General features: G+C 46.3%; 2 protein-coding genes across 8 annotated transcripts; both read left to right on the forward strand.

Annotated features, from left to right (window-relative positions):
* The first annotated feature begins 8,065 nt into the window (after window positions 1-8,065).
* Window positions 8,066-12,059, forward strand: SLC39A1 (solute carrier family 39 member 1). 2 transcript variants are annotated; one of them, XM_001372634.4, is made up of 4 exons: window positions 8,066-8,162; window positions 9,038-9,281; window positions 9,794-9,924; window positions 10,552-12,059. In XM_001372634.4, the coding sequence occupies exons 2-4, from the start codon at window positions 9,104-9,106 to the stop codon at window positions 11,197-11,199; spliced, it is 957 nt and encodes a 318-aa protein (XP_001372671.1). In that variant the 5' UTR covers window positions 8,066-8,162; window positions 9,038-9,103; the 3' UTR covers window positions 11,200-12,059. The 2 variants fall into 2 exon arrangements, with proteins under 2 accessions (XP_001372671.1, XP_016285852.1); XM_016430366.2 differs by having other exon boundaries at window positions 8,157-8,234.
* Window positions 12,060-12,722: 663 nt separating this feature from the next.
* On the forward strand, window positions 12,723-23,117 carry CRTC2 (CREB regulated transcription coactivator 2). Of its 6 annotated transcripts, XM_056816408.1 has the most exons (15): window positions 12,723-12,908; window positions 15,746-15,847; window positions 15,989-16,099; window positions 16,510-16,574; window positions 17,186-17,254; window positions 17,460-17,563; window positions 17,691-17,720; window positions 19,062-19,141; window positions 19,448-19,494; window positions 19,605-19,849; window positions 20,302-20,699; window positions 21,338-21,586; window positions 21,783-21,863; window positions 22,067-22,262; window positions 22,436-23,117. In XM_056816408.1, exons 1-15 carry the CDS (start codon window positions 12,744-12,746, stop codon window positions 22,654-22,656), a joined length of 2,163 nt encoding a protein of 720 aa, XP_056672386.1. In that variant the 5' UTR covers window positions 12,723-12,743; the 3' UTR covers window positions 22,657-23,117. The 6 variants fall into 6 exon arrangements, with proteins under 6 accessions (XP_056672386.1, XP_056672389.1, XP_056672387.1 ...); XM_056816411.1 differs by lacking the exon at window positions 22,067-22,262; XM_056816409.1 differs by lacking the exon at window positions 21,783-21,863.
* The last annotated feature ends 351 nt before the right edge of the window (window positions 23,118-23,468 follow it).

Genomic DNA, 23,468 nt, shown 5'->3' on the forward strand with positions numbered 1-23,468 from the left:
ATTGAAAGGGGGTATTCCAGGTTTTAGTACAGAATGAAGCAATGATAGGGCAAAAGCAATCTCTCATATCTAGACCCCAGAATATATGAACCACAGGCCTGTCAATTGCAAGGTCCTGGTCAACAGGTTGATGCTGCATTTGTTCAATTTAGGAGCATATAATATACTCCCTTGTATATAAATTGGTATAAAACATCTCTGAAAAATCTGTCACACTCCCACAAAGACATCCAAGAGTCCAGAGGAAATGGAATTCAAGTTCAGAGACAATATTTGGCAAAGAAGTCATTCAGCTAATTGTTGCTGAAGTCCCTCCTATTCCTGGGACATCAAAGCCTAGGCTTCTTCTTCCCTGACTCAATCTTACCACCAGGCAGTTCTTAATCAGACATGTGCCAGAGAAATAAGAATAGTCTCTAGCCTCTGGGATTACCCCTTCCTCCTCCATATGCTTAAATTTAAGACTTGTCGCCTTTTTTTGTTTGTTTTATTTTTTTTATTTTCCCCCCTGCATATATTTGATTTAATTAGATGATTTTTAGAATATTTTTCCATGGTTACAAGACTGTTCTTTCCCTCCCCTTCTCCCACCCCCTTCTTGTATCTTTGTTGCCTTTTTTAAGTGAAAAGATTAGGGAGATGCTGAAGAACCCCTTGTAAGATAAGGTATCAAACACTGAAGCCCTTTTCTTGAGCTGAACTGTCAAGCATTCACTTGCTACTTGCTGAAGACAGAACAACTTTGATGGACTGTTGATATTCCAATGTTGAATGTGTATTTGCCTAACAGACTATTTTTCTGAGAACTCCCACAAGGCAAGTGCTTACATGGAGGTCAGAAGAAGCAATACAAGGACATTCAAAAGATTTCTTTGAAGAACTTTGGCATCCATTGTGAGATATGGAAGACATTGGCACAGAACTGTCCAGAATGTTGTGCCCTCAACAAAGAAGGCACTGGGCTCTATGAACAAAGCAGAATTACAGTACCTCAAAAGAAACATGAGTTGCACAAATTTAGAGACATCTCCAATCAAAATGTTCCTGTGAGCTATTTGTGCCAGACCTGTGGGAGAGCCTTCTGAGCTCATGTGAGTCTGCTCAGCCAGGGCAGGACTTGCTGTACATTGATACTAACATAGTGATGTTGTTTTGCTTCTTTTCAAATATGAAGGACAACAATCAACCAACCAACCAACCAGCCAATTTATAGATGATGTCTAGAGCAAGGCTTCTCAACCTGGAGTTTGGGTACTTAAAAAAAATGTACACAATGATTTCAAATTGATTAGTTTGAAATCTTGTGTATTTTACTATATTTAAAAACTTTATTCTGAGAAAGGGTCTATAGGTTTCACCAGACTGCCAAAGGAGTCCATACATGGATATTCTGGCAAATGTTTATCAATTTAGTTCTCCAGAAAAAAAAAGGTAATCTACATTATAACCATTTTGTCCATCACATTCTTGAGTCTAGGTAGCCAAATGATAAATTGAGCCCTAATTTGTAGCTCTTGCTGGTTTCTGAGATATAAATACTCACACTAAACATTTAGCAATGAGCCCTTGAGAGCTACTTAGAGCTGACTCGTGGCACCCCTCTGTCACCTTGGCACAAATATGGTTGAGGACCCCTGCCCTAGGGCCTGGCCAACCCTGAGCAGATTCTTCTGCAATGTCACTTCAGTTAAAATCTCTTATCACTTACTTGCATAAATAATCACCGTACCTTTTCAATTGACTAAGGGCCAATAGGGCTTAATTACTGGGTGAAGACAGTACTTGTAAGGGGAAGGGAGAAAGGAGCTAATTTAGGGAAGATCTGGACCCCTCAAAGTTTATAATCAAGCTGGGGGAATGCTGACAAGTAAAATTCAAAATAACATCTGAGAGGTGTAAAGTCTGAAGGGAAAAAGATTGGGAGGAGGAAAAAGGGTAGACTCTTGGGGAGAACCTGGGCTTTACTTTGTATTTTAAACAAATAGTATAGATACCTTGAGTAAAGGAAAGGAAGGCTGCCTGGAAATGAATGAAAAGTCTGGGGGCCTGGGGGGGAAGGGTGACATGTCAACCAAGTATATAATTAAGCAAAGATAAACTGTCCATATTTTCCCATGAATCTTGAGAGACTATCTACCCCATATTTTATAGGGCTTATTAGTCTTTGAATATTTCAAAGGTATCACTGTACTACTTAGCTAGACATTCTTTTTTTGGTTTGTTTGTTTGAAAACACCTCCTCTTTTACTATCAATTCTAAGACAGAACAGCAGCAAGGGCTAGGCAATCTTGGACTTGCCCAGGGTCACACAGCCAGGAAGTGACTGAAGCTAGATTTGAACCCAGGATGTCCCAACTTCAGGCCTGGCTCTACTAATTACTGTGCCACCAAACTGCCATAGGCAGGCTTCATTCTTTCAGCAAGAATAACTCACTTCCTTTTTTGATTATAAATAAATGAAAAAATTAAGTGCTTACAAAAGTATTAGTTATACATATTCACACACACTCTAGACATTTCTCAGTCTAGGACAATGGTATCAAACAAAGACCAGAAAAATCTACATTAGGATCCTTGTGGGCTGCATATTACTGTAATAATTAAAATAGTTGAGGTCATAAACTGTAGTGATTAAAATAGTGGAAGAATTAAATTGTTGTAGATAAAAGAGTGGATGAGTAAATTGTGACCGCAGAAAATATGTTTTCACTACAATGTCTTGTTTCAAATCAAATATAAGGTGATCGCCAGGGAAATATTCCCAATTATGAATATACCCAAGTCAACTGGGTTTTATAGAGAATTTAATTAATAATACAATGAGGAATTAAAGAGAGAAAGAGAGAAAAAGGAAATAATGAGAAAAGGATAGGCCGGCCCAGGGCGGCCCAGGGCAGCCCTGGCCAACCCAGGCCTAAGCCCTAAAAGAAAGATCAGTTAGTCCTTAATCACTCACCACAAGATCTGTCCAAGCAAGGATTCTAGTGACACCAGGCCAGCTTCATCTCAGCTGCCTCTACCAGCTCAATCCTGAATCTCAATGAATCCTAATGAATCTGAGCTCCTATTTAAAGGGAATTTTCTCCTATGTCTCCTCCCCTAAGTTCTCCCATCTACCAATCACAGTAGACATTTTCCAAAGGACAGACCATTCTTAGTTCACACCTGAGTAGACTAAACTTTTGAGTAATTCACACCTGAGTAGACTAGAATGTCTGAGTAAGTTTTCACCTCTTTGCTCCTTGTAAGTTCACAAGTTGCCTGACCTTTATAGGTACTTAGCACCTTTTTGTATTATATCCAAAAATAGGCATGGCTTAAAGAACTTTTTGTCTTGTTATAAGTATGGGTTTAAGTACTTTCATTGTTCAGCAAAGAGTTTACAACTTTATCTTCCCCTAAGGCATGCTTAAGTATGGTGAAGTAGAGTTCTCACATTCCTGATCTAAGTTACTTCATTGTTTAAAGTGGGGAACGGTCTTAACCCAACCTTATGAAGTAGGGTCTGGGAATTTTTAAGGTTCACATTATCTTAGAAAACCACATATTAATATTATATTTTGTTTGTTTTAATATATTTTAAATTATTTTGTTAAATATTTTCCAATTTCATCAACCAAAAAAACGTTTATCTTCCATCTTAGAGTCAATACTGTATATTGGTTCCAAAGCAGAAAAGTGGTAAGATTCAGGCAATGGGGGTTAAGTGACTTGCCCAGGATCACCCAGCTAGGAAGTGTCTAAGGTCAGATTTGAACACAGGATATCTTTATCTACTGAACCACCATCCCCCTATTACATTTTAACATGGTTGCGGTTATATTGGGGAGTGTTATAGGCTGCATCTTTGACATTTCTGGCCTAGTAGATAGATAGATAGATACACACACACACACACATATGTATATATATATATATATATATATATATATATATATATATATATATATAAATAAATGTTATTAGATTAAATTAGAATATGTATAGTATCATATGTATATATCACACATATTATATCTGAGGATTTATAGGAAAATGTAGATACATTCTTTGCTTAATAATTTGCTTTGTTGACAGGTCACCCCACTCCTAAACTTTTATCTACTATTCAGTTAGCTACCTGGCACAATGGATTTAGAGTTGGGAAGACCTGAGTTCAAATCTATATTCAAATACTTAGCTTTGTGACAGATAAGACTTAAGCCCCTATAGACCTAACCTAAGCTTTATCTTCCTTAGTTTCCTCATTTGTAAAATAGGGATAATAATAACATCCACCTCCCAGGGATGCTGTAAGGATCAAATGTGATCTTTGTAAAGCACCTTGCAAACTTTATATAAATGCTATGATTAATATTATATCATTTTTTAATACTGGTCATATTAGTAATATGATACAGTTGATTTCTACTGGGTCTTTCCATTACTTTTTTGTTTTAAACCCTTACCTTCTGTCTTAGAATCAATATGAAGTATTGATTGTAAGTCAGAAGAGTGGTAAGGGCTAGGCAATGAGGGTTAAGTGACTTGCCCAAGGTCATACAGCTAGGAAGTATCTTGAGGACACATTTGAACCCAGGACCTCTTCTTTCCAGGTCTAGTTCTCAATCCACTGAGCCACCCAGCTGCCCCCATTACTGCTTTCCTTGTCATAATAATGCTTCATAGGTTCCTCCATGGAGCCCTTTTTTAAAATAGAGGTCTTGAACCTTTCCAGTCTTACTATAGCTCATCCCCCTACATGTATCCTTTAATCTACTGTCACTGATCTCCTTATTCTTCTCCTAACAAGACCCTCAGATTCTTGACTTTCTGGCTTTTTCTCAGGGCTTCCCTTATGCCTAGAATATTCTCCCTCTTCAACTCTATCTGCTGACTTCTCTGGCTTCCTTTCAGTCTCAACTAAATCCCCATGTTTTACAAGAAGTGTTTCCCCAACTTCTTTTAATTCCTGTGCCTTCTTTCTCATAGTTATTTCCTCTTTATCCAGTTTATAACTTGTATATACTCGTTTGCATGTGGTCAATCCCATTAAACTATACGCTCCTTGAAGGCAGGGACTGCCTTTTGCTCCTTTTTGTATCTCAAGTGCTTAGCTGATGGGATTTGGTGAGGAACTGTGCTGAGCCACCTTTTTAAATAGAGGCCTTGGAGCCCATGACTCCACCCTCCAGTCATAGGATCAGGTCACAAGGGCAAAGGAAACTTAATTAACAGGGAACTAATCTTTTTGCTACTTCTCCTTATACCCTTTATTTTACTTTTTAAAAGGCTGTACCCTATTTGACATTTTTAAATCCTGACATTATTAAATATTTCTCTTGGAGTCAGAATGACCTATTTTGAATTAAACTGGGTGTCCCATGGGTATCTCAAATGAAACATGTCCAAAACAGAACTCACTCTATTCCCCTTCTCTCTTCCAAACTTTCTATTACTTTTTGTTGTTGTTAACTTTTACCTTCTGTCTTAGAATCAATACTGTGTATTGGTTCCAAGGCAGAAGAGAGGTAAGAGTTAGGCAATGGGGGTTAAGTGACTTGCTGGTCTTGGGCTTTTTTAACACGAACATTGAAATGATAAGAGGCTCTAACTGGAGTGACATTGCAGAAGAATCTGCTCAGGGTTGGCCAGGCCCTAGGGCAGGGGTCCTCAACCATATTTGTGCCAAGGTGACAGAGGGGTGCCAGGAGTCAGTTCTAAGTAGCAAGGGCTCATTGCTAAATGTTTAGTGTGAGTATTTACATCTCAGAAACCAGCAAGAGCTACAAATTAGGGCTCAATTTATCATTTGGCTATCTAGACTTAAGAATGTGATGGACAAAATGGTAATAATGTAGAATACCTTTTTTTTTTTTCCTAGAGAGCTAAGTTGATAAACATTTGCCAGAATATTCATGTATGGACTCCTTTGGTGGTCTGGTGAAGCCTATAGAAGCCTTTCTTAGAAAAATCTATTTAAATATGGTAACATACATAAGATTATATAAACTAATTAATCTGAAATAATTGTATAAATATTTTTTTAAGTTCCTAGACCTCAGGTTGAGAAGCTTTGCTCTATATATCATCTATAAATTAGTTGGTTGTCCTTCAACAACAAAGGACCAAAATGAAATCAGTCAGGATTGATGCACATTGTGCCCTGCTGTGGCTGAGCAGACCCACACGAACTCCAGAGGCTCTCCATAGATCTGGTACAAATAGCCCATTCGAACATTTGGGATGGAGATGTCTCCAAATGTGTGGATCTCATATCTTTTGAGCACTGCAGTTCTGCTTTGTTCATAGAGCCCAGTGCCTTCTTTGATTCAGACTCTCATCATCTCAAGCCTGGACTCTTGTAGTTGCTGTTTGACTAATTTATCCTTTCTAATCCATCCTCTACTCAGCTTCTAAAGTAATTTTACTAAAATTGGGTGATCACTTTACTTCACTACTCAGAACACTCTAGGATCAAATATAAATCCTTTTGCTGGCGTTTTGGCTTTTAAAGCCTTTCACCATTTGGCTTCTTCCTTTTTGTCCAGTCTACTTATATTTTACTACCCTCCACATATTGTTGTTCAGTTGTGTCTGACTTGATCCCTTTTTGAAGGGATTTCTTTTTTTTAAAAGATATTTTATTTTACCAGTTACATGTAACAATACTTTTCCATATACGTTTTCTGAAGTTATAAGATCCAAATTGTCTCCCTCCCTCCTTCCCTTCTCTCCCTCTTCCTGGAGATGCTAAACAATTTGATCTGGGTTATTTGGGTGTTATCATGCAGAACATATTCATCATTGTTGTAAGAGACTACTTATATAAAACCGAAATCTTTGGGGAGTTTTCTTGGCAAAGATACTGGAATAGCTTGTCATTTTCTTCTTCAGTTCATTTTATGGGTGAGGAAACTGAGTCAAGCAGGGTTAATTGATTCACCCAAGGTTATATAACTGGTAAGCTTTTGAGGTTAAATTTGAACCCAGGGAGGTATCTTTGTGACTCCAGACCCTGACCTCTATCCTGGGCATCACCTGGCTGCAAACATATTCTACAATCTGGCTATAGTAACCTCCTTGCTCTCTCCTTGAACAGGACTTCATCTCCTGACTCCACTTTTTTTACTGATTGTCTCCCATGTCAAAAATGTCCTTCAATTCTGCCTTCTGGTTTCCTTCAAATCTTACTTTCTCGGGGAGGCCTGTCTAGGCCCTTTCCTTCTTGTATTAAATATTAAAACCCTCTCTCTTTTAGAATATCTTACGGATTTATCTTTTTTTTTGGTAAATGCTAGACACTTGTTAAATCTTGTCAAGTTCTAGACACTGGCTGTGGGACCTGGGGAAAGTCATATAATCTTTGCGTCTCAAGCAACTTTTTTTTTTCCCCTTCCTTCCCTTAGATCTTTTTTTAACCAAATCACTTGGGCAGTGGTAGGGAAGGGATTCATATTGAGTGTCCAGTGCTGGCCAATACGTTAAGGGGAATAAATCTTTCCGAGAAGGGGATTTCCTAACCTATCTTTGCTTGATGTGTCCCAAGACTTCACGTAGTCAAGTCGTTTGGCTAAAGACTTCCCTTTATTCTGCAGAGACCTAGACTCTTCCCTGGACTAGGCCTTCTCTTAAAAAATATATATATATATATATTCTCCCTGTTCTAAAGTTCCCTTCCGCCACGGGAGTGGGAAGATGGGACTGTTGAATGAATATCAAGCCGTCCGCTCATAAGCTTAAGCTTATTAAGCACTTACTACGTGCCTGGCATGGTGCCGGTAAAAAAAAAAAAAGTGCCCTTCTTCAGAAGGTCTTGAGTTGCAGTAGTGGAAGCCCTCCTTTTTTAGCAGTCCTTCTTAAAAAACCCGAAATTCATCAGTGCTTCTGAGCCGTCAGCGTCGGGAGACGTCCGTGCTGAAGAGTGAGCCCGATAAATGCGCCCAGGCTCAATCAGGTAAGCTTCCAAGAGTGCCTAGCCCCAGGTTCTCGTGGTGGTACGCCCCCACTCCCCTTCGCCTAGTTCTGATTGCTCTAGAGCAATGTAACTCCTGGGCTTGCCCCGCCCGCTCCGCGCTGTCATTGGCCCGAGGAAGCTTAGTGCGGGGAAGTGGGGAGGGGGCGGGAATTCCCGGCTGGAGGCCGGAACGGAACGGATACTATGTAGCGAGGCCCAGGCGAGGTGAGTGCTCCCTGTCCGGGGCCGAGACCCGGCTCCCAGGAGCCCACTTCCCTCCTTCTTAGACACCCTCAGGTAGCAGGGACCTCGAATCTCAACCCGTCAATCTTCCCTCTCTTCGCGACTCTTCCACCTTCCCCCCAGGCTACTCCCCACCCTTGCCCCCAGCTTGGGTCGCGGGACTAGCGTTAGTGGCTGGAGGCGGCTTCCCTGGGCTTCCAGGCCCCTCCGGAGCTCCCGACCTACCCCACTGCCGCCTCTCTAGCTGAGCTCTTGACCCTTTCCTCCTCCTGTCTCCCGCCACTCTCCAAACTCCCCCCTCTCCACCAGGCTCTTTAGGATGGGGGAAAATATTGTTCCTCCCAGGATTTGGGGCGGGGGCAAGAGCCTTGCGCCTCTGTACAATTTCTTCCCCACTTCGGGCACATTACATTGTGGGACTTCAACTTTCCTCCTGTGTATCTATTCGTTTTTATCCTTGTTAGCCACCAAGTTTTTCTACCCCTTTGTAGTTTGGACACTGGAAGTCGAGCTTCTTTTGGGTTATGACCTCCTTGTAGTTTCCTTCCCATTTTTTGGAAGCCCCCAGGGAAAGGGGATAAATCCCTTATGTCAGGTTAAATATTTGGATCCCTTTCCCCCCGTGCCTCGGTTTCCCTCCTTTGCTGGGCCCCTGCAGAGGTCACAGGAGGAATAAAGTCCGAGGGGGTGGTGGTGAGGAATGTTCCTGGAAAGGGTTGAGTCAGCTTGGTGTAGAGGTCAGGAAGTAACTGGGGTGGGGTGGGGTGGAGGGGCAGCACTCAGCTGACTAGCCTTCTTTTCCAGCTGCCCCCCTTGTGCCTCTTGTAATCTCTCTATTTCCACATATCTTTTACCAGGTCAGGGAATTTCACAGCAGTGGACAGGGAATTTAGGCACCCCCTGCCCTCCAAGCCACTACCACCATGGTGCCCTGGGAAGAGCCAGAAAGACTGGTGTGGCGCCCAGAAGCTGTGCCTGCAGTGCCTGTGGGGCTGGAGGTAAAGATGGGTGCACTGGTGGTGCTGTTGGTGCTCACCCTGTTTTGCAGCCTCGTGCCCATCTGTGTGCTTCGACGTCCCAGTGCCAACTTTGAGGCCTCAGGTTGGATAATTTTGTCTTCCTCTCCACCCCCCAATACTGTGGTAACCCCTTTTGGAACTGGGACTGAGTGAGGGTGGCTAGATTCTGGGAGCTACAAAGAGAAGCATCTACAGGAGTTATGGTAAGAGAATGAAGACTTGGAGAGGGAGAGAGGAAAGGACTAGTTTGGGGTGGCTGTGGGGATCCAAGAACTATCAGAAATAGAAGTGGTTCCTGAGGATTCAGGCTAGGGCCAGTGATGTCTCACCTACTAGAAGAAGGCTTTGAAACTAAATTGTTTGGGACAGCTAGGTAGTACAGTGGATAGAACACCAGCCTGGAATCTGAAGGCCTTGGGTTCAGATTTGGTATCGGATATATCCTAGCTGGGTGACCCTGGGCAAACCCTTACCACTCTTCTGTCTTAGCATTGATACTAAGATAGAAGGTGAAGGTTGTTAAAAAACAAAATGCCCCCCCCCAAACAAAATCAACTAATTATTTTTCTTTGGTCATCTTTACCCTTCCCAAAGTCTCCCGAAAAAAAATCCTGAGCCTTGTGAGCTGCTTTGCTGGTGGTGTTTTTCTGGCCACATGTCTTTTGGACTTGCTTCCAGATTACCTGGCTGCCATAGATGAGGCCCTGAGTGCCCTTCGAATCACAGTGAGTATCTAGCCCTGGCTGAGGTTGGGGGAGGAGGTGGTGGTGGTAATGGTGATATAAATAGAATTCTTGGTGTACATGTTTTTGGCCACATGAATCGCCCAAGTTTGTATCATCCTTTGACCATGTACATAACCTGTCTGTGATGTATGTGTAAGGCTTCTGTGTAGTTGTATTTATTTAAACTGTTGTGCATAGCTGTGTTAAGTGTAGGGTAGCTCTGACCTTCAATGTGTGTTTGTATGAGAAAGACCCTACTCTGTCTGACCTCCAAGTTAGAGAATGGTGTTTAGCAGTGGCACCTTTGGTGCTCTTCCCTTTATTTTATCCTTTTTCTCACTGACCTAGAGGACTGGGAAGGGAGAACTGGGGAAGGCTAGGATGACACAAAAAAGAAACCTCTGTTTAGGATATTGGGGTGAAGGAAAAGGAGAAGCCCAAAACAGAAAACTTTGGTTTGTGTCACGGGGAAGGGGCCTGGGCAAATGGAGATTGAGAGATTGAGAGATCCTGGTATCTTATATCCAGGTTCTCTTTAACACCTTTCTTTTTTCTTCCCTACTTATCTCTCCTTAGATCCATGAAGCTGCTTCTTAATGCTTTTCTCCTCCCTTCTTTCCTCCACAGCTTCAGTTCCCACTGCAAGAGTTCATTCTCGCCATGGGTTTTTTTCTGGTTCTGGTGATGGAACAGATTGTGCTAGCCTACAAAGAGCAATCAGGGCCCCTTCCAAGAGAGGAGACTCGAGCTCTCCTGGGCACAGTGGGCAGTGCACCTCCCCACTGGCATGATGGACCATTGGCTGATGGGACTTCTCCTACCCCTTCAGCCTTAAGGGCCTGTGTCCTGGTCTTCTCACTTTCCCTTCACTCAGTATTTGAAGGGCTTGCTGTGGGACTGCAACGGGAGCGAGCCCGGGCAATGGAGCTATGTCTGGCACTGCTCTTGCACAAGGGAGTTCTAGCTGTCAGCCTATCCCTCCGGCTACTGCAGAGCCGGCTTCGGGGTGGAGTGGTGGCCATTTGTGGGGTTCTTTTCTCCTGCATGACACCATTGGGTATTGGATTGGGGGCTGCACTAGCAGAGTCAGCAGGGCCTTTGCATCAGCTGGCACAATCAGTGCTAGAAGGAATGGCGGCAGGCACCTTCCTCTATATCACTTTTCTGGAGATTTTGCCCCAGGAACTGGCCACTTCTGAGCAAAGAATCCTCAAAGTCATCCTACTTCTTGCTGGTTTTGCTTTGCTCACTGGTCTGCTTTTCATTCGTGTTTAAATGACCTCTGAGATCTGGGTAGGGGTGGGGGTGGGATTCAGATGCTCTGAGAGGAGCTTTAGAGAAGGATGAATGGGGGATTGAGGAGTGAAGGGGAATGCATTGGTGGGTGTTATAAACAAGACCCCAGAGAATGACCAGTGGAACTTGAGACAAAGAACAAAGATAAAACTCCCAAGGATTGTGAGGATGGGGTAGAGGGTCAAAGAAAACTAGAAAAACACTAGACAACAAAGAGACATGTAAACAGGTGATAAGAATACAAGGACTGACAGACACTAAAGGTGGGGACAGTCAAAACTTGGGTAGGGCCACCAGAATAAGGGGTGGCCAAGGAACCTGGAACCTCCAGGGATATGGATTTCACTCCATTCCTGAACTCTCCTGGAGAAGCCCTCCTTTCCTTCTCCTGGCCCCTATCCCTTTTCAGTGTTCTCTTTTTTTAAGGGCAGGTTACCAGAGGACATTTTCAGGCCAAATTCCTTGCCTTCAGCTGTACTTCCCTACCATCCCTCCCATAAAGTGCCAAATACCCTCCCCCCACCTTTTTTCACAAAGCACATTGGTATTGGGTCTTGCCAGGCAGCTAAATTGGGGCTACCCAGCCTGCTGCTGATTTCCAGTGAAGCTTCACCCTCTCTAGGCTGGGGGTGAATATCTACCTTGGTGATCTTGTCTAGGTGCCAAAGGCAGAACCGCCTAAATTCTTTTTGTACTACAGACGCCCTGGAGGGCCTGCCTCCCCAGGGTTTATTTTTGGAGAAGGGTGGGTGGATGGGAGGGAGGGATATTCTCTGTATAACCTATTTTACTAAACTGACGCTTCCGGGATCAGCTTCCCGAATAAAGGTGTTCCTATATCTCTGTTTGTGTCTTTTGGGCTGGACTAGAGCTGGGGTGAGGGTGGGGGAGAGAGAGAGAGTTCGTGCGGGCGCGCGTGCCTGGAGAAGGAAGTGTAGAATCTACGCTCCAGAGGTTTTCAGCTGTTACTCCATCCAAGTCTGGCTGCTTGACACACCCACAACTATCTTCGACCCGCCTCCCCAAGACAAGCTTTTTCTTCGCTCTTCTCTTTTTCTTTCCTTCCTGTCCCCGCCCACATCCTCCCATTTCCCCTCCTCTTCCCTTCTCTCCTCTTCCCTTCCCCTTCCTTTCCCTTTTCCTCCCCCTCCTCTCCTCTTCCCACTCCTTTGTAGGCTCTGAGCCAATTTAGAACTACGTTTCCCAGCTTGCCCACAGAAGAGGCGGGGGTGGCGGGGAGAGAAATGAATCTAGGTCCTCATGTCTCAAGTGCTGCTGGGAAATGAAGTCAGTATCTTTCCTGCACCGCTTGTCGACTGGTGAGGAGACATCACGTAAACAAACTACTACTCCCTGCGGCCCCCTCGCGGCGGTTCGGGGCGAGGCGAGGGTCGGGCTCGCTGTTCTCGTCGAGGAGACGGTGGCGGCGGCGGCGGCTGCGGCGGCTGCGGCGGGAGGAGCCGGGCCCGTGGCCGGCAGCGGTGGTGGCTAGGGGTGGGGGGGGTTGGGGGGGAGGGGGGAAGATGGCGGCATCGGGGCCGAACGGGCCCGGCTCGGGCTCGGGTTCGAGCTCGGCCTCGGCGGCCAACCCCCGCAAGTTCAGCGAGAAGATCGCGCTGCAGAAGCAGCGTCAGGCCGAGGAGACGGCGGCCTTCGAGGAGGTGATGATGGACATCGGCTCCACTCGGGTGAGGGGCCGCCGTGGGGGAGGCCAGGCCGGCCGGAGCCCGGGCCAAGTGTGTGTGTGGGGAGGAAATGCGGCAGAGAGAGATCTGGGGGATGAGTGAGAGCAAAGCATCGGGGCCATCGAACTGGGCATCTCTGGGGTGGGGGAGGAGGGAGTCTCCAAAAGGACCATCTGCGGGCATGGGCTGGGCACAGTGGGCACTGACAAAGTGGGGAATGGGGAGTGGGACCCTCCCAAATGGAAAGCTGCTGTCGGTTTTAGTTGTCCATCTCGTGCCCCTCAGGCATCTCCAACTCCGGGTATCTGGGGAGCTGGGGGAAGAACGGACACACCATATCCTCCGGTGTACTGTAGGCCAAAGGGCATGCATGGATAAGTCTTCCTGCAGCTAAACTTGACTCAGCTTTCCGGACAGAGCATCACCTTCATGAGTGGTCCTGCCCATTTGTTTAAGGCTGGCCCAGGTGACCACTTCAGTTTCCCAGGGAGAAGTCCTGAGGTGGGTGGTTTTGACCAAAGCACTGTTGGCTACAGAGGGACAGGAAGTCCCCTCCTCTGTCCCTTCGCTTCCTTTTTCAAATACTTCCTGTGATTTCCCCGACCTGAAGGTGAGGTCCATTACTCATAGACTAGATCTGGGTATTCCATGCTGAGAGTTCTTCGAAGGTTAAGGATATCGTGTTGAAAGTTAGATTGGGGGGGGGGGGGGAGTTTGGCATTAGTGTCCAGTAGGTGATGACACTTTCAAGTTTCTTGGAGATAGTCACCTCATAAGGCAAGAAATGCCATGGGACTTTTCTGCCCTATAGGAAATCCCAATTCCCAAATGGTCAGAGAAATTCTGACACCTCTGGGAAGCCTGCTTCCTATTGGAATCCCTTAGGGTTCCTTGTTCCTTTGGGGAAAATATGAAGTATGGGTTGTTTCAAGTTGAGTTGTCACCCTAACTTTAGGGCACATTCTAAAATGTTCAGAAATGTGAGGTGAGGACATTGCATGACCTAACCAAACATTGGACAATGAGACAAGGGAAAGGGAGAAAATAAAGCTCTCTCTTTGTTAGTTGCCTTTTTCTGTGTGTTTCTGTCTGTGCTTTTCCTACTTCTGAGCCTCTGGGGACTCTGTGCCCCTGGCTTTGGGAAGCTGAGCCAGACAGGAAAGAACAGCCAACCAGGTGAATGTGTATTTCAGCCAGACCCCTCTGAAGGTAATAATCCTTGACTACACACCCTTCCAGGATCTGTAGTGGAGCTCTGGTCCCCAGATGAAAGCATCAAGTGCTGCCCCCTGAACCGTGACTCCTTTGAGACATGGTGGTGAAAAGAGGGGTTAGTGACCCAATAAGTTCAGAGCCAACAGGTTATTGCATCAGCATGGTAACTTAACTTGCCATGTGGTTATCTTTGAAAACCTTCAATTACCTCTCTACCAGTAGGAACCCTTACCAGAGCCATAGAAGAAAATGGTGGGCATGTAGGGGCAGGACCTGGTAACCAAGAATTCAAAGCTAAGGGGCTTAGAAATCAGTTTGTTCTCTCATCATCTGAAGCAAATCTGGTTGTGGAGATAGTACCAGCTGAGGGACTAAAGTTCTTCTGTTTATATAGCAAACATCACCTGGAGTCATATATAGCAGGGAGGGATGGCCAAGAGAAGTCAATATGGTCCCCACATGTACCCTTGGGGAGGAAGGGAGTTTTGGTACTGCCCTCTTTCAGTGCCTGTGTATTTGAAGGAAGTTTCTGAGTCCTTTTCTCCTATTTCCTTCCCAAGACTTTGCTGCTAGTCAGCTAACTTTAGCAAATGCAGCTGATAGTAGTTGGCACCCCACATTCTGTGGAGAAGAGATGTGAGGCACAAGAATTGGCTGCTGTGCCTTTCATATTGCTGTTGGCATAAGTGATTTCTAAGTTATGCTGGGATGCCAGTTTTTGTGATCCTGTATTACATCTTCAGAAGATGGACAAGCTGAGCTCATTGTTCTGACCTAGGCTGGCGGCAACTGGAAAAACTTCCTTTCCCATCCCCACTTCCCAAGGCCAGGCCTCTCCTTGGCAGTGTTCCAAAACTAGGGGCCTTAGGGCAGGGTTAGAGAGAGTCGTCCTAGTTTGGCACTATGTTCCTAGCCCAGAGTGGGCTTGTAACAAGTATTGAATTGAATTGCCCCAGCCCAGTGTGTGTAAGCCATGTCCAGTATGCTCAGGGATGGACAGGTGGCAGGGGCTTTGCAGATTTGGCCTCTATTTGTGAGAAGAAGGAATGAGGTTGGCAGCTCCATCTTTGTTCCATCTACTCCTGCCTGTCTCCCTTTCTGCCAATTAATCTTAGGCTCATCTGGTTGGAAGAGCAGAGGTGGCTAATGGGTCTCTTGGGGGAAGGGAGAGCCCATGTGACTAGCCTAGGGGCGCCTAGAATTCCTTTGGGACTTATCTTGGGGTAATGCCAAATGGGGCAGACTGCAGCAGAGCACAATTCCTGGCACATAGTATACACTTAATACATGTTTATTCCCTCCTTTCCTTTCTTCCTCCCTTCTTTTTTCCCTCCCTCCCTTCTTCCCTCTTCTCTCCCTTCTTTCTGGCAGGTAATGATTCCATTGGCTAGGGTGCTATGAAAACGGGCTACAACTATAGAGCCAAGTGGTATATTAGGGAAGGGAGGTTAGGGTTATAGTTCTGTTTCCAGGCTCTGCTCTGCTAGTTCCCTTATCTACCTCCATCTCACAACTTAGATTGAGAAGATTTGAGGCAGGGAAAGTGAACTAGATTTTGAAGGCCTCCTAGCTTATTTGGGGTATCAGGGCTCTGTATCTTCTAACAGTCCCTTCCTCTCTTTTAGTTACAGGCACAGAAACTTCGATTGGCTCATACTAGGGGCCCTTATTATGGTGGCTCTCTGCCCAATGTTAACCAGATTGGCTGTGGCCTGGCAGAGTTCCAGGTGAGCAAGTGGGTAGTAGGGTAAAGAAGGGGGAGGAGAGAAGATAGGAATTACTGGGGCAGAACAAGGAGAGGGAGCTGTGGTTTTCTTTTCCCACCCTTCCAGATCCCCTTTCCCTGACTACCATGTATATGTTGGCAGAACCCCCTCCATTCATCCCTGGATTCACGGAATACACGGCACCATGGTTTGGTGGAGCGGGTACAGCGGGATCCCCGAAGGATGATGTCTCCTCTGCGTCGTTATGCCCGCCACATATCCTTTGGAGAATGGGCAGGAGGTGGGGGTGGCCATGAGTTGGACTTAAGGAGTTAGAAAAGAAGCACGATGCCAACTTGCTTTTGTCCCCTCTTCTTTCCCAGCTCTTGGGTAGTCCTTCCTCATGTCTATCTATCTTTCCTATTGCCAGCAACCGAGCATCTATGTTTGTTCTGCCTCATGCTGGAAGTTATTTAGTTCCTTCATCAGCTCATTTAGATTCTCAGGCTAAAAGGTCTTCATAGAAGAAAGTGATCTTTTCCCACCCCTTAGCTGGATTCATCTTGTCAGTCCTTTTGATGGTCTATCCACCCCCTTCTGCTCTGCTACAGTTGGACTCTGTTATTGTTTGTTGAGAAGAGAGTAGTATATACCCCTCATTTTTTCCTTAATGTGGTGTTGCTCACATTGACAGCTCTCCTTATAGTCCAGCCTACTTATCTCCTCCTCCGGAATCCAGCTGGAGAAGGTGAATGTCCAGAGTGGAGCTGAGCATAGTAGTACCCACAAAGCACCCAGTGTACACTTCTATACCTGGGTCTGAAAGGGGCACAGACTGGGGGGATGGCCCAGTATCCAGCATGTGTTGGGGCTGGAATCTTCCTGGTTTTAGAGAGGGGTTTGTCATAGAGGTGGGAGCTAGGTGGAGTGGGCGGGATCAGAGTCCAGTGTCAACCTTGTTGACACAAGAGTAGATGAGGCTACCCCTCCTGCTCTGGTAGCACCAATGGGAGCATGGGCCATGCTGGGTGTGTGCTTGGGGGAGTGAGTATACTTCCTGCCAAAGCTTTGTGCCAAGCATATTGCTCTGGCATAAGCTGGATTCCTGACTGGTGTACCCCCCAACCCCTAGTGACTGAAATTGTTCAACTCCAGGTTATTCCCCAGTTTAGCCTGGTACAAAGGATGGCCCTCAGGTTTTCTTGGAAGCTTTGGGTGCTTTGAAGGGGCAGTAAGTCAGAGCAGATATGTTCTTTAGTGTTCTGTGCACTCCTACTCCATCCTAGCTGCCTCCCCCCCCCCCACTAGTCCCCCCAACCCCTTTTCCTTGCCCTCCTGACTCTTGTTTCTCCCTCTCAGAACAATGCCCTGGGGTAACTTCCCTGCTGAGAAGGGGCAGCTCTTCCGACTTCCATCTGCACTCAACAGGTGATGTCCCCATTTTCCCCAATCTCTTTTTTGAGGCTCTGTCTCCTTCAATCCTACTTTTCTCCCTTTGCCCCGAGGTCTTCCTTTCTGAACTGAGAGCCTCAGATCCCTGTGGTTCCCTGGCCTAGTTCTGCCCTTTCTGTTGGCCAACTGGAGGGGTCCTGTCACCATGGGAACCATGCCAGCTTTACCCTGCTTCCCACAGGACAAGCTCAGACTCTGCCCTCCACACAAGTGTGATGAACCCCAATCCCCAGGACACATACCCAGGCCCCACACCACCCACTGCCATGCCCAACCGCCGGGGTGGTAAGTGCCAGTGTCTTAGAGCAGGGGAAGCCAGAAAGTGGGGATACATTGAATTGAGGGATGGGAGAATAGATGGAAAAGGTTTAGCATTTAGTGTTCTGGCCAATAGTATTCTCTTCTCTTATAGGTTACCTAGATGGAGAAGCAGATTCAAAAGGTATATATATATTTATAAGCCATACTCCTGGGCATTTTACTATTTTATTTTAAAGTCTTACCTTATCGATATCATTTATTTTTACATCACCCTCATTTCCAAGGATATCCCTTCCCTTTTTTTATCTCTTCATTCCTCGTAACAAAGATTAAGAAAGAAAAAGAAAAAAATTAAATCGAATTCACCAATACATCAATTGTCTTGACTGTGAATGCAGTATTCCACATCCAAAGTCCTTCACCTTTTCAGAGTTCATTTTCTCAACTGTCCTCCAGAGTCAGGCTTGATTATTGTCATTACACAGTAATTCAGTTTCAATTTTTTTGTTTTCTCCATTTACATTGTACTTAGTAAATTTTATAGATTGTTTTCCTGGTTCTGCTTACTTCATACATCAGTTCATATAAATCTTCTCATGCTTAAATTGATCATAGCAGTAATTTTAAAAAAATCACCTTGCCTTCTGTCTTAGAATCGATACTAAGTATTGTTTCCAAGGCAAAAGAATGGTAAGGATTAGGCAATTGGGGTTAACTGACTTGTCCAGGGTCATACAGGTAGGAAGTGTCTGAATCCAGATTTGAATCCAGGACCTCTTGTCTCCCAGGTCTGACTCTCTAAGCCACCTCGCTCCCTGGAGTAATTTTTTTTTTGGTATGATTCAACATTCCATTCCATTCATGTTCCATGATTTGACCATTCCCCAGTTGATGGGCACCTACTTTTTTCCCCCTAGTTCTTTGCTACTGCAGAATGCTGCTGTGGAATATCCTGTTCTGTGGGAGACCTTTCTGTCTTTGACCTCTTTGGATCACAGTAGGACCTCTGGTTCAAAGGTTATGGACATTTAAGTCATTTTTTGTAGCACCATTCAAAATCATTTTCCAAAATAGAAGGGCTGGGACATCTAAGTGGCTCGGCGGATAGAGAGCAAGGCCTGGAGAGGGGAGGTGCTGGGTTCAAATGTGGCCTCACACACTTAACTGTGTGATCCTGGGCTAGTCACTTAACCCCTATTGCCTGGCCCTTACTGCTCTTCTGCCTTGCAACTGATACTTAAAATTAATTCAGAGACAGAAGGAAAGGGTTTAAAACACACATAAACATACATACAACACAACATATATATTAAAAAAAAACCCTAAAAGAACTAATTGACAGATCCACCAAGAGCATATTGATGCTTTGTTCTTTCCACAGCTGGGTATAACATATTAAAATGCTAAGTTGAGAGAGGGAGAATGTGTAAGATGTGGGTCAAGTGGGTACCTGCCTACCTGAGCCCATTGTGCAAGCCTCTTGATTCCATGACTTTCTTCTTTTTTTCCCACTTCCCATCAGTCTTTGTCTTTCAAGTTCCTGCTGTTGAGGAGAACTTGTTGGATGACAAGCACTTGTTGAAGCCCTGGGATCCTAAGAAGGTGGGTGTGGGAGATCATGTCTGGTGCCTTCTTTCCCTTCTTTGGAGCTGCTGTATCATAGAATCAAGTCCATGGCTTGGCGAAGATAGTTGCTACTTTGTAGGCCAGTCATTTAAGCTAAGTTTCCCCATCTCTAATAAGGAGTTAATCAATTGATTATCTAATGATGGTGTTGTGAATAAAGCAAAGCAGTATGCCAATAGAAGACCAGGGAGACTGAGTGGGAAGGCAAGAGCTGGTCAGAGGGCTTTGAAGGGGTTTTCCATACAGAAACTTACCTCTTTCTTTTCTCTGTGTGCTCACTAGCTGTCCTCTTCTGCCCGACCTCGATCCTGTGAAGTCCCTGGAATTAAGTAAGTGGTGTGAGCTGAAGGGTAGGAGATGGGAGAAAGGAGAGTCAGGCGATAATGATCTCTGCTCTTCAATGACCACCCTCAATTTGTGCCTTCCTTCCTTCTGTTAGCATCTTCCCATCCCCAGACCAGCCTACCAATGTGCCCCTCCTGCCACCCACCCTGAATACCGGTGGCTCCCTGCCTGACCTCACCAATCTACACTTCCCTTCGCCACTGCCCACACCCCTTGATCCAGAAGAAACAGCCTATCCCAGTCTGAGTGGGGGCAGCAGCACCTCCAACTTGACCCACACCATGACCCACCTGGGCATTAGTGGGGGCCTAGGTCTTGGCATCAGCTGTGATGGACCAGGTGAGTCATCAACCTCATGTCCTCCTTCCCTGTCCCTCCCCCCTTTCTGGACACCACCAACCCATAGTTCAGGGGGAGGGGGGTAGACCTGAGTATTTAGCCCAGAGGGGCAATCTTTGGGCACTTGGATGCCTCTCAGTTTTAATCATCTGGACTGGCATAGAAGTCGGCTTCATGGGGTCCATGTTCCTGATTTGGTGAGACTTAGGGTGGAGTTATTCCTTAGAGCTTTACCATTTTTAATAGGAGTGGGGAAAAGTGCCTGGTTCCTTCCTAGGCAGGCACAGCTGGCAGAGTGCCTGCCTGACTACCTGTCCCTTTCATAGTGTGGTCATTGTATTCTCACTTCCATTGTCTGATCACTTCCACCCATTCTGTATGAGGGCAGGGATAAGGGGCTTGGTGCCCTTTGGTAATGTTGGCATCTCTCTGGTTTTTGTCTGTGCCTGCAGGACTTAATTCACCTCTCAACCACCCATCCCTTCAGTCTTCCCTTAGCAATCCCAACCTCCAGGCTTCCTTAAATAGCCCCCAGCCCCAGCTTCAGGGCTCCCACAGTCATCCCTCACTTCCTGCCTCCTCCTTTGCCCGTCATACTATGCCTGCTACCTCCCTGGGCCACCCATCACTTAGTGCCCCAGCCCTTTCCTCCACTTCGTCTTCCTCATCCCCTGCGCTGGGCGCTCCCCTGTACCCTACTCCCACCCCTGGGGCCTCCCCCCGACACCGACGTGTGCCCCTCAGTCCCTTGAGCCTGCCCATGGGTGGAACTGATGCCAGACGGCCCCAGCAGCAGCTGCCCAAACAGTTCTCGCCAACAATGTCACCCACCTTGTCTTCCATCACTCAGGTATGCGTGGCTGCCTCTACCCTTCCCATTTTTGTGACCTCCTTTTCTCCTCCCCCCCTTCTCCCTTCCCCCCCTTTCATCTAGTCTCTGTATGTTGACTCCTTTTTTCTCTGTGATTTGCCTTGTATCTTTTCCTTTCAGTTTTACTTCCTCATCCACTCTTGTTTCTACCCATTTCCCATCTATCTCTTCCATTCCTTCAAGCAGCTCCTCTTTTCATTACTATCACTTTGCATCTTCTTTCTTTTCTACTTGTCATTCTTTTCCTCTCATGTCATCTTTTATTTCTTTTTCTGTCCTGTTGTGAGTCTCTTGTCCTTTCAGTCCATATCTTTCTCCTGCTCTTCTCCCTTTCCGTCTTCTCTCTTTCCCTTCCTCATCCCCATAGCCTGGGTGGGGATCTGTGTGTCTGGTATGTGTGTTCCATGTTCCATTTCAGCTCTGGCAGGGGATTAAGGGATAGATAATCCTTCCTTCCTCTGTAGTCCCTTTTCACTGTTCCCACTGAAGGAGGCAGTAGGTATCCTCTCCCATTCACCCTTCTCTTGGTCTTCTCTGGACTCTGAACTCCTTATTCCTATAAGGGCCTGGTGGAGAGTCCTCTTGAAGGGTAATTTTCCCTTCTTCTTTCCCTTTAGGGTGTCCCCCTGGATACCAGTAAGCTGCCAGTTGACCAGCGACTGCCCCCATACCCTTATAGCCCTCCTAGCCTACTCCTTCCCACTCAGCCACCAGTCACAAAGCCGATGCAGCAACAACCACCACTTCCCCAGTCCTGTCCAGTCCAGCCCCCTGGTGGACAAAGACATTATGGGGTGTCATACCCACCTGACTCCAGTGGGCAACAACCATATGCTCCACCCACAGGAGATTTCAGCCTGGGGAATGTGAGTACCCTGATCCTTCCAGGGTTAAGGGGAGGATGCCAGTTGGGTGAGAGAAGGTATAAGCCCTTTACTACTCCAAATAGGGAAGGACCGTTTCCAAGAATTTCTGGGTGGATGGGCAATGTTGGCATTGTCTACCTCTTCTCTTCTGCCTCCCCTATGCTGATTACCTGCTTCTTCTATCCATTTCCCCCAGCTATCTCTGCTCAACTCACTCTTTGACGACTCCTGCTTTGACCAGTTTTCTTCTTGGCACGCACATTCTCTGTCTCAGCAGGTATGGTGCTTGGGTCCTTTTCTGGTCCCATGCCCACTGCCCTCACTCTGCTTGCTTGCTGTGTTCTCTGTCTCTGTCCTTTTCTTTACCCCATGGACAGTGGGAATTATTGAGCAAAGAGGTACCAGTTTAGGGAGTGAGGAGGGAGAAGCAGCCCCTTTCTGATAATGCATTGTTAAGTGTCTGTCCATTTATCCCCTCAGCTAGAGCAATTCAGCATGGAGAGTCCATCAGGCAACCTGACGATGGACCCTTCCAGCTTCTCTGAGGGGCCGGGCTTCTCGGGGAATGATGAGCCAGGGGGTGGGGGAAGTGGCCCCCAAGACTCCCATACTCTCAACCGCCAGAACCTGACACACTGTGCCCGCCATGGCCCAGTGCCCAACATTATCCTTACAGGTGGGAGGATCACAGGGGCAAGCAAAAGAGTGGGTGGTACATGTGGCTTTTGAAGAATGGGGCTGCGATGGATATGAAAGGGAATTGGAGAAGTCATAGTTGGGGGGTTTGGGAGTGTCTCCCTCTAGTCCTTCTTCACAAGTAGTCCTGACCTTCACTTTCTGCCTGCTCAGGAGATTCCCCCCCTGGCTTCTCCAAGGAGATTGCAGCAGCTCTGGCAGGAGTACCTGGCTTTGAGGTGGCAACAGCTGGATTGGGATTGGGGCTAGGGTTGGAAGATGAGCTTCGAATGGAACCATTGACCCTGGATGGGCTGAATATGTTGAGTGACCCCTATGCTCTGTTGACTGACCCAGCTGTTGAGGACTCATTCCGAAGTGACCGACTACAATGAGGGATGTAGAACTGGGCACAGTGGCAGCACCCCACTTTTTTCCCATCTTCCCTCCTCCCACTACCTTTTTCTTCCTTCCCTTCGGCCAGTAGAGACTCCACTCTCTGCCCCCCCCTTCCCCAGCCCTTTTCCCCAACATGAAGAGACCAAGGGATCACAGGATTGTATTAAAAGGAAGGGGGTGCCTGCTACTGTGCATGGCATTGGGGGCAGACATGGAAGAGCACTAGGGAGGGCCAGAAGCACTTGTAACTTTGAACCGTCTGTCTGGAGGTCAGAGCCTGTTGGATGTCAGGGGGTGGAGGAGGCACTGGGTAGCAGGGCATGCCCAAGTGGTCGGGATGGGGTCACAGTGCCTGCCCCTTCCCACAACTTCTCCTTCCCCCCCTGCAGGAGAGAGCCAGAGTGGATATTATTTTTTTTAAAATATATTATATGTTAATTAAAAAAATCACATCAAAGCCATGGTGTATAGTTGCTGTTTAGGGTTGGGGAGTGGGTGGCAGAGCATGGAATTAGTTGGAGGTTCTACTTAGCCATTGATGTTTATGTTGGGCATGAGGACCTTGACTGGATATAGGATGCCAGAGCATGTGCCCACCTCTCCTGTGTTCAGGACCCTGAGGGTGAAAAAGGAGGGGGGGGGGCTCTAGTTCCTAACTCGCCAGCCTTGGGCAGTAGCTGAGCTCAAAAGCCTGGAGTTTCCAGCAGGCTGCACATTCAACCCTCCTTGGTTGGTAGGTTGTTGCTCTCAGCTGAGGCTTGTGGAGACACAGAGATCAAAAGAGGAGGGGTTTGTTGTAGCACAAAAT

The sequence above is a fragment of the Monodelphis domestica genome, chromosome 2 (assembly GCF_027887165.1).
Source record: "Monodelphis domestica isolate mMonDom1 chromosome 2, mMonDom1.pri, whole genome shotgun sequence".
In the NCBI taxonomy this organism is placed as follows: Eukaryota; Metazoa; Chordata; class Mammalia; order Didelphimorphia; family Didelphidae; genus Monodelphis; species Monodelphis domestica.

What these genes read in the sequence shown, in the direction of transcription:
- SLC39A1 (XM_001372634.4), top strand. Translation starts at nt 9,104, where the DNA reads ATGGTGCCCTGGGAAGAGCCAGAAAGACTGGTGTGGCGCCCAGAAGCT. An exon ending in TGCCAACTTTGAGGCCTCAG is followed by an intron (nt 9,282 to 9,793) that starts GTTGGATAATTT and finishes CCCTTCCCAAAG; the next exon opens with TCTCCCGAAAAAAAATCCTG. An exon ending in TGAGTGCCCTTCGAATCACA is followed by an intron (nt 9,925 to 10,551) that starts GTGAGTATCTAG and finishes TTTCCTCCACAG; the next exon opens with CTTCAGTTCCCACTGCAAGA.
- CRTC2 (XM_056816408.1), top strand. Translation starts at nt 12,744, where the DNA reads ATGGCGGCATCGGGGCCGAACGGGCCCGGCTCGGGCTCGGGTTCGAGC. An exon ending in CCTTGTCTTCCATCACTCAG is followed by an intron (nt 20,700 to 21,337) that starts GTATGCGTGGCT and finishes CTTTCCCTTTAG; the next exon opens with GGTGTCCCCCTGGATACCAG. An exon ending in GAGATTTCAGCCTGGGGAAT is followed by an intron (nt 21,587 to 21,782) that starts GTGAGTACCCTG and finishes CATTTCCCCCAG; the next exon opens with CTATCTCTGCTCAACTCACT.